Source organism: Chelonoidis abingdonii, chromosome 3, assembly GCF_003597395.2.
Source record: "Chelonoidis abingdonii isolate Lonesome George chromosome 3, CheloAbing_2.0, whole genome shotgun sequence".
Taxonomy (NCBI): Eukaryota; Metazoa; Chordata; order Testudines; family Testudinidae; genus Chelonoidis; species Chelonoidis abingdonii.
Genome location: NC_133771.1, coordinates 116,119,554 through 116,132,435, shown reverse-complemented (window position 1 = coordinate 116,132,435; position 12,882 = coordinate 116,119,554). Strand labels below are relative to the sequence as shown.

General features: G+C 44.5%; 1 protein-coding gene across 4 annotated transcripts in view; it reads right to left on the bottom strand.

Moving 5' to 3' along the window:
* The window catches only part of STXBP5 (syntaxin binding protein 5), a 206,388-nt gene that overhangs the window by 30,256 nt on the left and 163,250 nt on the right, over nucleotides 1-12,882 (bottom strand). For 2 of the 4 annotated variants that reach the window (XM_032804054.2, XM_032804055.2), the window contains exons 20-21: nucleotides 4,513-4,575; nucleotides 4,370-4,417 (exon numbers count right to left, since the gene is read on the bottom strand). The exons of 1 other annotated variant lie outside the window; for it this stretch is intronic. In XM_032804054.2, coding sequence (XP_032659945.1) covers nucleotides 4,370-4,417; nucleotides 4,513-4,575 — 111 coding nt within the window. The remainder of the gene's footprint in view (nucleotides 1-4,369; nucleotides 4,418-4,512; nucleotides 4,576-12,882) is intronic. One more of the 4 variants, XM_032804056.2, reaches the window with a different exon arrangement.

The following is a 12,882-nucleotide window of genomic DNA, read 5'->3' as shown; positions in this document are numbered from 1 at the left end:
CCAAAAAGAAAATCAAACTTCTGCTGGTGACATCTGACTCAGATGATGAAAATGAACATGTATTGGTCTGCTCTGCTTTGGATCGTTATCAAACAGAACCCATCAACATGGATGCATGTCCTCTGAAATGGTGGTTGAAGTATGAATCTTTAGCGCATCTGTCATGTAAATATCTTGCAATGCCAGCTAAAACAGTGCTACGTGAACACCTGTTCTCACTGTCAGGTGACATTGTAAACAAGAAGCGGGCAACATTATCTTCTGCAGATTGAACCAAACTTGTTTGTCTGAGCGATTGGCTGAAGTAGGACTGAGTGGACTTGTAATCTTAAAAGTTTTACATTGTTTTATTTTTCAATGCAGTTATTTTTTATACATAATTCTACATTTTTAAGTTCAACTTTCATGATAAAGAGATTCCACTACAGTACCTGTATTAGGTGAATTGAAAAATACTATTTCTTCTGTTTATTTACAGTGTGAATATTTGTAATCAAAAGTAAATATAAAGTGTGCACTGTACACTTGGTAATCTGTGATATAACTGAAATCAATATATTTGAAAATGTAAAAAACATCCACAAATATTTAAATAAATGGTATTCTATTACTGACAGCACGATTAACCACAATTAAGTTTTTTAATCACTTTGAGAGCCCTAGTTTTAAGATTTAGTCATATATAAAAGTTTCCTTTAGGGAGACAGTTCCTTACGGTCCTGTCACCGTAATGGTATTTATTTTTATCTTCAGTTAGGTGGGACCTAGATTTTCAATTATCCTTTCATGAGTGACATCTCCTTACCCTTAATTGCTGCCATGATGGCAGCATGTAACTGAACACAAGGACAAGATTAATATCTTCCTCTGACAATAATACTTTGCAAGTCAGAGCAATGGGAAGTGTGGGTACTTTCACCTTATCTAATAACCAAGAGTAGCCTCTCTAATGGGATAAATCTGGAATAGGGCCAAACAATTCCAGAAGCTTATTTCTGAACTCTGCATTCATTGCATTGTCACACAAGGAACCCTATCATGCCACAAGACAAGTCTCATCTGATTATACATTTGATAAACTGAAATGATTTGTTTTACAATAGATAAATAAAATTGGTAACAATAGATGGCACACGTTTTACAAAATATCCCAATCTCTATCCAACTGATCGCAATTCATTTTGAAACAATGAAGTGATAAAACATGCAATTATTACTGTCAAATAATGACAAGACAGTAACATTCTGCAATATGACACAGAAAAGAAAGAGATTAAAGTAGCACCATAAACTCACAAAACAGCCATGCAACATAAACATGCCACATACAATGTATAGTAAATGGCAATGCAAAAAAGTATTTTTGTTTTCACGGACTTCAAATGGTCACTCCTTAATACATTTCAAATTGAACATTACACAACAATCCTATTCATAGCAGCAACATGAGAACCATGAAAATGGGCATTTTCTAATTCTTCTAGATAGATTCACTGGGCTCCTATTAAAATACATTATTAGTAGGACATCTGTCTACTCACAACCCTAGTAAATAATTATGAGTGAGACGACAACTTTCAAAATCTTCTATGATATGTACAATTTATTAAAATGATAGCAGAAATTTCAGTTACAATGTGGAGTTCATGTACTGACTATGCGTCAGGCTAAGATTTTGTCATGGATATTTTTAGGAAAAGCCAGGCACAGGTCAACGGCAATAAAGAAAAATTCTCAGAAGCCAATGACCTGTCCCTGACTCTTCCTAAAAATATCCATGATACAATGAGAAGGGACTGGGCAGCTGCAGGATGGCTGGGAGCTTTGGGCTCCAGTGGCAGAGGGGAGTCTCGGGGTCCCCCTGCCTCCTCCCCAGTGGTGGGGAGCTGCGGGGGTCCTCCTGCCCCCCACGGCGATGGCTGGAGAGCTGCCCCCCACTGCCTGTAGTGGCTGAGAGCTTCAGGATACCTCCATTGCCTGCGGTGGCTGGGAGCTTTGGGGCTGGCTGCCTCAGGCGGCGGGGATACCTCACAGCTCCCTGCAGCTGTGGGAGGCGGAATGACCCTGCAGCTCCCAGCTGCTGGGGCTGAAGACACAGAGGTCTTTGGAAGTCCCAGATTCTGCGACTTCTGCATCCTTTGTGACAAAATTGTAGCCTTAATTAATGCATATGTTACACACAGTTATCAGTCAACTTAACTCTGCACATCACTTTCTTCCTGAAACATGCAATTCTTTCAAACTTGTTCTAGAAAGTTATTTGAGCTGTGAAGCAAATTCAAGACACTATTCTATTCCTTTAGAAAGGAAAAAAGACTTTAGGCTGGAATAGATGTCTATAATTCTGTATTATTATCACTGATTTGTTTTATTAATATAATAATGCTGCAATATAGTGACAGTACAGTAGAAATTACGATAGAGCCAAATTAAAAAGCTCAGACAGCCTGGTCAACAACCAACATAACTAAAAGCAATTTTTTGCATAAGTCGTTTTTTTTAAAATACAGAAAAGAACACTCCTTTTGGCAAAGATAACATGTAAAATGTCAGGAAAAGTTTTGCAAGCTTTGTCAGATTACTCTACCATTGTGTTATAAAACTGACCTTCTACACCCTTCTTATTTCAGTCCTGGGATATTCAGAACAGAGAAAGCCTGTTACATCTGATGCTTTTATTATTGTGGCCAGCTCTCCAATCAGGATTGGGACAAAAATACATCCTCTTTCCACCTTCCTGATGTCTCTGGTATAGAATCTTTTTACTACATTGAGAGGCCTTTCTTACTTTCTCCATATGTAGGACAGGATAAGCAGCCTTCACAACCTCCTCACATCAACATTCCTACAACTCTGAATTTTGAGTGCTATATTTTTCCCTTTAGTTGCTGCACTGTCATTACTTGTTGGTCTCCCTTTGTTCCATTCAGGTGCAGAAAAACTGAGTTGCCAAAGGTCAAACAATAAATCAGAGCCAGTAAAAATCCAATTATCTCAATTCCTAGTCTTATACCTTATTCAGCAAATTGTGCTGTTCGTAGATTACTCAGAAAATACCTCTATGATGGAGGTAACGGCATAAACTACAGATTCTTGTGCACAGAGGGTTCAACCTTTTTGGTGCTTAGCATTCACAATTAAGTAAGTAGGGTCCCAGACAGACTCGTTACCTATTAAACCTACAATGACTAGTAATTTGCCAGCCAGGAAGCATTAGAATTCCTCACCAGCCACTTTTGTCTCCGCAGTACTATGTAGATAGTACTTCATGAAAGAGGTCCAGAAAAGATCGTAAACATGATAGCTAGGTACCAAAATCCTGTGGTGGAAGTTGGACATGTTATTCTGGATTGTCACTTTCAAACTTACTTTCACTCATTGTTGAGTCAATTTCTTTATCTTTGGTAGATTATTACTACGCTATTAGTTATTCTTTCTATAAAGTATTCTTATATTCTAAAGACATTATAGGTATACCAAACAATGTTGTTATATAACACAACACAGATTAAGTCTTTTGAATAAAATATCTCCAAAGGAATATAAACTAAATCTTATTGCTACCATACAATGCAGATAAAACAAATAAAAACCTTAAGGTACTAATGCTGAAATAAGAATAAATTAGAAAAATGAAGAGATTTTTTCCCAGAATACACCAAATACCCATTTGCCATATTTCCTTACTGACCATGTGTTAGGTTATCAATCCATCATATTTCCATTCTGATCATAAAAGGGTTCAATTCATAGCTTGCATAAAACATAATTCAAACCATTTTTGTCAATTAATATGCAACTTTTAGTTAAAAGAATTTATAGACTGGTGACTTGTCATATTATGTCTGAATAGCATATACCGTTCTGGGTTATAGTACTGATAATGAGGATAGGTTTATATAGCTATTGTTCATTTTTATGATGAAGGAAAATGCACTCCTACCACTCTCTTGAAAACTTATAGGGGAAACTAGGCCTTATGGATATGGGTGTAACATTTAGAAGGAAATAAATCAGCAACAGTTTTAAAGTATACTGCACCACGACAAATGTAATAATATTATGTTGCAACAAGCATAGACTGAACCCTTCTAATATTTCAGAATAAAGTAGAACCTCTTCTCCCAAATAAATAGGAAGGTGCATATCATATAAATTAAAAGTATTAAAACACCGTTTCTCGTTGATTTTGTTAATAATTGTGCCCAATATATTTAGCACAGAAGCAGCCCAAAGGATTACCATTTAGCACAGGGAAGACAGATTAACTAAATAATTCAGTGCAATTTCAATTTTTTTGCTGTTGGGTTAGTGTTGCATAGAGTAAGGCACTAGATTAGGAAGAAAGCAGAATTTTTCTAGCTCCTACCTATATCATTGGTTACCATCTTGGAAAATTTTCTGCCTTTGGTCTTCACTGTAAATAATATTTTAACAAAAAATGTCAAAAACTATAAATGTACTAAAAGGATGAATGAACAAAAGAAATAATGCCGTAAAAAAATACTGTACCCTTTTCTATAAAATTATTCATTTTTTGATCATCATCATCAGAATTGTTTGGAGAACCAGAACCTATATGAGTGAAGACAGAATGAAACAGACATGCAAAATGGACATTCACAAAACAAGATACACGTACAGCACTGATTTGACAGAAAGACTATGCATTATATTTAAAAAGACTTATGAGACATAACATACTGTCACACTGACTTCACAGCTAAGATACATCAAAGTACTGGTCAAAGATCAAAAGATCAGAGAAGCTCTGTTATGTGATGGCACTATAGATGCCAAACTCTTTGCAATAAAGGAGCGTACATAAAAATAAGCAGGTAGTCTGAAGCACGACTTATTAGTGCAAGACACACCACCACAACACAGTGCATCTGGGTTATTTTGGTTAGAGACATTTCTTTTATTTAATATAAACATTTTAATATGTGGACACCTAGTATGTGGGTCTGTAAATAAAAGGAGGACAAAGAATTTATCCACATTTTGATCTAAAGAGCAAATGCAATATGGAGCATCGTTTGGTCTCTAAAAGTAAGAAATCTGTTTAGAGCAGCAATTTTATTCTGCAAACAACTCCTATCCCAACACCACAATAAAGTACTTAATTCTGCAAGCAGTGGTTCTAAAGACCACTAATGGTGAATGGGCTACAATTTGTGAACCACTGTTTTACAGAGATTTAACTTGGTGGCTTTTTTAATCTTATTAAAATGCCAAACACAACAGGTTTTTATACCTCTAAAAAAAATCACCAATAAAAAGGACAGAAAGTGTTACAAGGGTATTATTTTCTTACTATTTTACGTATCTGAGCATGGCACTTTGTATATGCTATGCAACTTTATCCAGGGCACTGGATGAGGGGAACAAAGTTTAAAGCTTTCATAATCTCTTTGTTTTGGTTTTCATTTTATTTCTGCTGTAATCTAGTTTTTTGTCTTCCAAAGCTAGAGGATGCTCTGCCAACTAGCAAGAGCATGGAGTCTTTTCTATAGCTGTAAATCTGTGTAACTACTCATCTAGTTGCAATAAATCGATTCCCGAACATGCTCCCCATCGACTCCGGAACTCCACCAAGGTAAGAGGCGGAAGCGGAGTCAATGGGGGAGCCATGGCCATCGATCCTGCGTCGGGAGGATGGGAGGTAAGTCGAACTAAGATACATCGACTTCAGCTACGTTATTCTCACAGCTGAAGTTGCACATCTTACATTGACAGCCCCTCCTCCCCTCAGCATAGACCAGGCCTTCAAGTGATTGTTCACGTCCATTACACATTAGGTGATTCACAAGCTTACCATAGGAGGTGGGTAGGAGTCATGGAACAATTGATTGAAGCACAGCCCTGCCGACCACTGCGTCCTCTCCGGCCTGTTGGACTGCGTAGTGGGCTGTGAATGTGTGCACCGACGAGCAGGTGGCTGCTTTACAGATCTCCTGGAGTGGAACCTGTGCCAGGAAAGCTGCTGAGGATGCTTGAGCCATAGTCAAGTGAGTCATGATCGCCAGGGCCGGCACCTTGGCGAGCTCATAGCACAGAAGGATGCAATCCACCATGACATCCGCTGCACTGAGACAGGGAGTCCTTTCATTCTCTCCGCAATGGCGATGAACAACTGTGTCAATGCATGGAAAGATCTAGTTCACTCCAGATAGAACGCCAGGGCCCTACGGACATCCAGAGTATGTAGGCTACGGTGACTTGGGTCCATGTGTGGTTTAGGAAAGAACACTGGCAAGCAAATGTCCTGCCCCATATGAAATTGCGAGACTACTTTAGGGAGGAATTTAGGGTGTGGCCTAAACTGCACTTTGTCCTCATAAAAAAATGTATAAGGGGACTCCAAGGTGAGAGCCCTCAGCTCGGACACCCTCCTTGCAGATACCACTTTCCAGGAGAGGTGAGGGAAAAATCAAGAGGCTAGGGGCCCAAAAGGTTAAGATTCCATGGAGGGACCGGAGGGCGTGAGTAGGGAAACACTCTCTCCAGCCCCTTGAGAAACCAGGCTACCATGGGCTTGGAAAACACAGAATGCCCCAACTCCCCAGGGTGAAATGCCAAAATGGCAGCCAGATGTACTCTAATTGAGGAGGGGGCAAGACCTTGATGTTTAAGGTGCAGCAGGTATTCCAGGATAACTGGAACAGAAGCCTGAAGCAGCTGTATATGCTTTGGTTCACACCAGCAGGAGAACGCCTTCCACTTAGTGAGGTATGCCGCCCTAGTGGAAGGTTTCCTACTGCCAAGGAGAATTTGTCGCACCTGAAGAGAGCACTGGCTCTCCATTGCGTTCAACCACAGAGTTTCCACACCATGAGATGCAGAGACCGCAGGTTTGGGTGGAGCAGGCACTCATGGTCCAGTGCGATAAGATCTTGGCGCAGGGGCAGGGCAATCGGGTCAGCCACTGACAGCTCCAGCAAAGCCGTAAACCAATGTTGGCGGGGCCAAGCTGGGGCGATGAGGATCATTACCGCCTTGCCTCTTTGAGGAGAACTCTGTAGATGAGCGGAAGCGGTGGAAAGGCATACTTCAGGTTGCCACTCCAAGGGATCGTGAAGGCATCTGTGACTGAGCCCGGACTGTGGTTTTGGAAAGAGCAAAACTGCGGGCATTGACTGTTGTCCCTGGTGGACAAGAGGTCCATTTGGTGAAATCCCCACTTCTGGAAGATCGATTGCAAGACATCCAGTCTCATCAACCATTCATGCCTGCGGTACGACCTGCTGAGGCGGTCTGCCAGCTCATTCCGGTCCCCTGGGAGGTATGACACTACGAGGTGTACTGAGCAGGCTATACCAAAGTCTCATAGGAGAAGGGTCTCTTGGTAGAGAGGAGAGGATCGGGCTCTGCCTTACTTGTTTATGTAGAATATGGCGGTAGTGGTGTCTGTCAGAACTGTCACTCTGTGACCTTCTAAAGCAGCATGAAAGGTTTGGCAGGCTAGGCGAACCGCCCTGAGCTCCTTTACATTGATGTGGAGCAACATTTAATCCTTGGACCACAAGCCTTGCATCCAAAGGTCCACCAAGTGCGCTCCCCAGCCAAGATCGGACACATCTGTTACCAGTGTCAGCATGGGTTGTGGTGTGGTGAAGGAGATCCCTTCACAGAGTACCTGCTGGTTGAGCCACCAACATAGGGAGTCCATGCACGGTAGAAGCGGGAGAAGCGGTTCAGGAAACATAGGGAAATATCTGGTAACTGGCTTGGTACGATGTCCTCGAGCACACCTTCAAAACCTTTGCTTGTTGCTGGGTTGCGGCTTGCCCTGGCCCTGACCCTGGCCAGGCGTGTTGTTCCGCCTCCACCTGTTGTGTCTGCCTCTCCTACGATACAGCTCCTGCCTAGGGTGGGGCTGGTATGGTCTTTGCTGAGGCGGCTGGGGCTTGAAAGATTTTCTCTGTGTCACTGGGGTGTGCATTCCCAATGACTTGAGGGTTGCCCGGGAGTCTTTGAGGCTATGCAGCCTGGGATCTGTTTCGTCCAAAAAGAGACCAGACCCTTTGAAGGGGAGGTCCTGATGGGTATATTCTGGACTTCTGGTAGAAGGCTTGAAGCCTTCAGCCACATCAAGTCCCTCATCACCACTCCTGAGGCGATTATTATGGCTGTTGCATCTGCTGAATCGAGAGAGGTCTGCAGAGAGGTCTTGGCTACCTCCCTTCCTTCATCCACAAGGGCCACAAACTCAGGCTGAGAGCCCTGGGGCAAGGAGTCTTTAAATTTGGAAACTACCATCCAGGAATTAAAATTGTGTCAGTTCAAGATCGCCTGCTGGTTCGCGATCATCAGCTGGAGGCCCCCAGAAGAACAGACCTTCCTGCTGAAAAGGTCTAAAAGTTTAGCCTCCTTGGCCTTAGGAGCCGGGGCTTGCTGACCATGTTGTTCCCATTCATTGACTGCTGAGATGACCAGCGAACAGGGGGCCTGGTGACAAAAGAGGAAGTTATATCCCTTGGAAGGGGCAAAGTACTTCCACCCTACGCCTTTTGCTGTTCGTGCGCTAAAGGCTGGGGTTTGTCAGACCATCTTGTAGTTGGACTGGACCGTTGTTATGAGCAGGAGCGCAATTCTGGAGGGACCCTTGAGGCTTAAGATGTCCACCACAGGATTCTCCTGCTCTACTGTTTTCTCTGCCTGTAGGCCCAAGTTCTGGACTACCCTACAGAGCAGCTCCTAGTGTGCTCTCTGGTCAGTCAGAGGAGGCCCCAACCCTGCAGTGCCCACCACGGCTTCATCTGGGGATGATGGCCTTCTGCATCTTGTCTTCCAGCCCTTCTTGTCCGTTCTTGCATCTTGGGGGCTCCTCCAGGTCCTGCCTGATGGACTGCCTCTGGGACAGCGCCGGGCTCAGTGCTGCTTCCACTCTCCTGTGTTCCGGAGAAGTGTCTGGTGGCCTGGATACTGTGGCCCTCTTGGGCATGGAGGGGTGCCTGTGCAGGGACCAAGACTGATGCACCGAATAGCCGGATCTCAAGGCTCCGGAGGAAGGCCCCTGCTGCTGGTGATAGGCCCATGGTGTCCAAAAGGGCCACTACCCTGGCAGGCCCCTGTGACAAACTGGAAATGCTCTTAATGTTTCCTCTGAATACTGTGTTGGTGCCTCAGTGTCCCCTATGCAGTTCTTAAGTGTCTAGGTGGTGGGATCAGGGTATATGGTTGCTGCAGAGCAAAGGGCCGGTGCACCTAAATGCCTGACACACTGTCTCCTAGCAACTGATGGCCTGGGCCCCTCCTCTGCAAAGGTGCCAGCTGAAGGTGTTGGAGACAAAGGGATCAGGTGACCTCCTGGCCCGGGAAAGGAGCTGAGCAGAGAGGAGGGGCTGGAGGGGTTGGTTAGTCTGGAGCTACCTGGGGATAAGGAGTGAAGTGCAGACCTAGGGGTCTGGCTCACTGCCCCCCAGAATGGACCCGGCCGAGGGGTCCGGTTCGCTGTACCTACAAGCTCTGTTTTAGACCCTGTTCCTGTCATCGAATAAACCTCTGTCTTGCTGGCTGGCTGAGAGTCACGTCTGACTGGAAAGTGGGGGTGCAGGACCCTGTGGCTTCCCCAGGACCCCGCTGGGGCAGGCTCACTGGGGAAAGTGCACGGAGGGGCAGAGAATGCTCAATGCTCCAAGGAGAGACCCAGGAGGTGAAGACGTTTTGCCCTGAACAAGTCTGCTCCAAGGGAGAGGAGGCTCCCCAAAGTCCTGACTGGCTTGGTGGGGACCAGTTCCAGAGCATCGCCCGGGGACTCCGTGACAGCCCCATTGGGGATGCCATGAGGCTTGGGGCTCCCTGCTCACTGTGCCCTGTGGGCACAGCTGGAGTGGCCTGAGTCCACCTCAGATTCCAAGCACGCTGACCTGGAAGGCCAAGGCGGTGCTGTAGAACGGTGCCCCCAGGGGGCTGGAGAACGGCTCCTTGCCGACCAGTACCGGTACCAATACTCCTGGGACCGGGATTGGGATCATTGGCTTCTGCTCGGAACCGGAGACTTCAAACTTGCGTCACCTCGGAGCCAGCCCAGCAATGGTGCTGGGGAGCAGTGCCGGGGCTGGTGCCATATGCTGCCTGGGATCCGGTGCCCTCGAGTCCTGCTAGGTCAGGGGCAACTGGGAATCCACAGAGGCCAAGCTCAACCAGTACCGATGCTGGTAAGGGTGCTGGGATGGTGACCTTGATCAGCGCACCACTGCTAGCTTGCCTCTTGATGGCACTCTAGGAAACGGTGCCAGAGGCTTCTTTTTGGCAGGGAGGGGGCTTGCCCCCGCCAACTGGATGAGGTCCTTTGCCATCTCAAATGTGTCTGGTGTGGAGGGCTGTTCTAGGAGCTCCTCCAGCCCTTCTTCCATGCTCAAGGTGCTGAGCCTGGGGCTCAACAGGTTCTTTGGTGCCAGAGCATGTTCTGGGGCAGCGCTTCCTTTTTGAGCACTCGTTTGCTTGGGAAGTGTCAGCTTCTTATGCAGGGAGCGCCCTCAGCTTGTAGGCTGACCCTTCGACCATGCCAGTGAGGTTGAACTGTGCCAGGGTTTTTCTTGTTGTGGCATGCTTGCGGTGCCCCACTGGTGCCGGATCGCAAACAAACGCCGGGGCACTCCACACCGAGGACACCGGCGCCGAAGGTTGCAGCACGGCCTCCATGAGTAGCTGCTTGAGGTGAAAGTCTCTTTCTTTCTTTCTTTCTTTGTCCTTGGCTTAAAAGCCTTACAGATCTTGCAGCGCTCCGTCTGATGTGATTTCCCCAGGCAACGGAGACAGGAGTCGTGGGGGTCACTAATTGACATAGGCTTGGAGCACGTGGCGCAAGCATTTAAGTGTTGGGCCTGCGGCACACCACGAAGCCCAGGGCTAGTGCTGGAGACAACTTCCAACACCTAAACAAAGAAAGCTTAACTATCTATTATTAAGAAGTGCTAACTACTGATAACTTAACTGTTGATAACTGTGATAAAGGATCACTTGCAAGTGAGAGATAGAGAGCTGTTCCAACTCCGCCACGGACGGTAAGAAGGAACTGAAGGGGGGTCGGGTCAGCAGGGGTATATATGCACCAGCATGAGGCGCCACTATGGAGGGGCTCCCCTGCCGCCCCAATGGGAGCCGCTAAGGGAAAAAGTTTCCAACATCCGTGCATGCGGCACACGAACACCTAATGCATAATGGATGTGAACAATCACTCGAAGAAGAAACAAAAGAAATCGACAAAACCAAAACAACCCATCCATATCAAATAACTATATATCAGTCACTATTTTCAGGTTCATTTACATTAATCCTTTTATATGAATTATCTCCTTAGTTCTATTACCTGAATTTATTTTTGTTAAAATCAAAACTTGCCTTAAATTTAAATGTCCAGGTTAGGTCATTTAACTTACTCTACCTGTCAAATTGAAGTAGTTCACTTAGAACTATCACCAGCATCACCTAAAATGTGGGAGGAAGTGCTTCACTACAACAACAGCAGGATACAATAAGTGGAGCATAGATTTTCGCATCTACTGGGCTTGATAGTGGATGAGTGTTTTCTTCTTTTGTTACACAAATAGGAAGCACATCTTTGAATCCAAATGAGGGAAATATTTCTCTACACCACAGGATAGGTTAGCCAAAATCCTTTAACACTTCAACAAATTCTATATTTAGGTAAATATTTATATCATAGCAACAGGATAGACGGGGGAAAAAGGGAGGAGGTGTTGCCTTATATATTAAAAATGTACACACTTGGACTGAGGTGGAGATGGACATAGGAGACGGAAGTGTTGAGAGTCTCTGGGTTAGGATAAAAGGGGTAAAAAACAAGGGTGATGTCATGCTAGGAGTCTACTACAGGCCACCTAACCAGTGGAAATGTGGATAGGCTTTTTTAAACAAACTAACAAAATCGATCCAAAGCCCAAGGATTGGTGGTGTGGGACTTCACTATCCAGATATAAATGTTGGGGAAATAACCCAGCGGGCACAGACTAATCCAAATAATTCCTGGACTGATTGGAGACCAATTATATATTCAAGAGGTTGGATAAAACGGTACTAGGGGAAAGCTGTTCGTAACTCGATTTTATACAAATAGGGAGCGAAGTTCGTTGAGAATTTGAAAGTAAAAGGAGCCCTGGGTGAAAGTGATCATGAAATCATAGTTGCCAATTCTAAGAAAGGGTAGAAGGGAGTACAGCAAATAGAGACAATGCGTTTCAGGAGGGCGGATTTTGGTAAGCTCAGAGAAGCATGATAGGTAAGGTCCCAATGGGGAATCAAGTACGAGGGAAAACAACTGAGGAAGAGTTGGCAGTTTTCAGAGGACACTATTAAGGGACCCAAAAGCAAGCATATTCCGATGGGTAGGAAAGATAGAAAACGTGGCACAAGACCACCTGGTTTAAAACCATGAATCTTGCAATGACCCAAAATAAAAAGGATCATATAAAAAATGGAAAACTAGGTCAGATTACAAAGGATGAAAATATAGGCAACAACACAGGAAGCAGGGGCAAGATTAAGAAAGCAAAGGCACAAAAGAGCTAAACACTACTATGGGAATAAAGGAAAACAAGAAGACTTTTCAATACTTAGAGCAAGAGGAAGGACCAAGACAGGGTAGGCCCATGCTAGTGAGGAGGAGAAAACAGTAACAGGAACTTGGGAAAATGGCAGAGATGCTTAATGACTCTTGGTTTCGGTCTTCACTGAGAAGTCTGAAGAATGTCCTAAACAAAGTGAATGCTTATGGGAAGGGAGGGTAGTAGAAGATAAAATAAAAAAAGAGCAAAGTTAAAAATCACTTTAGAAAAGTTAGATGCCTTGCAAGTCCACCAGGGCCGATTGAAATGCATCCTATAATTACCAAGGATTACAGAGGCATACTGTTCT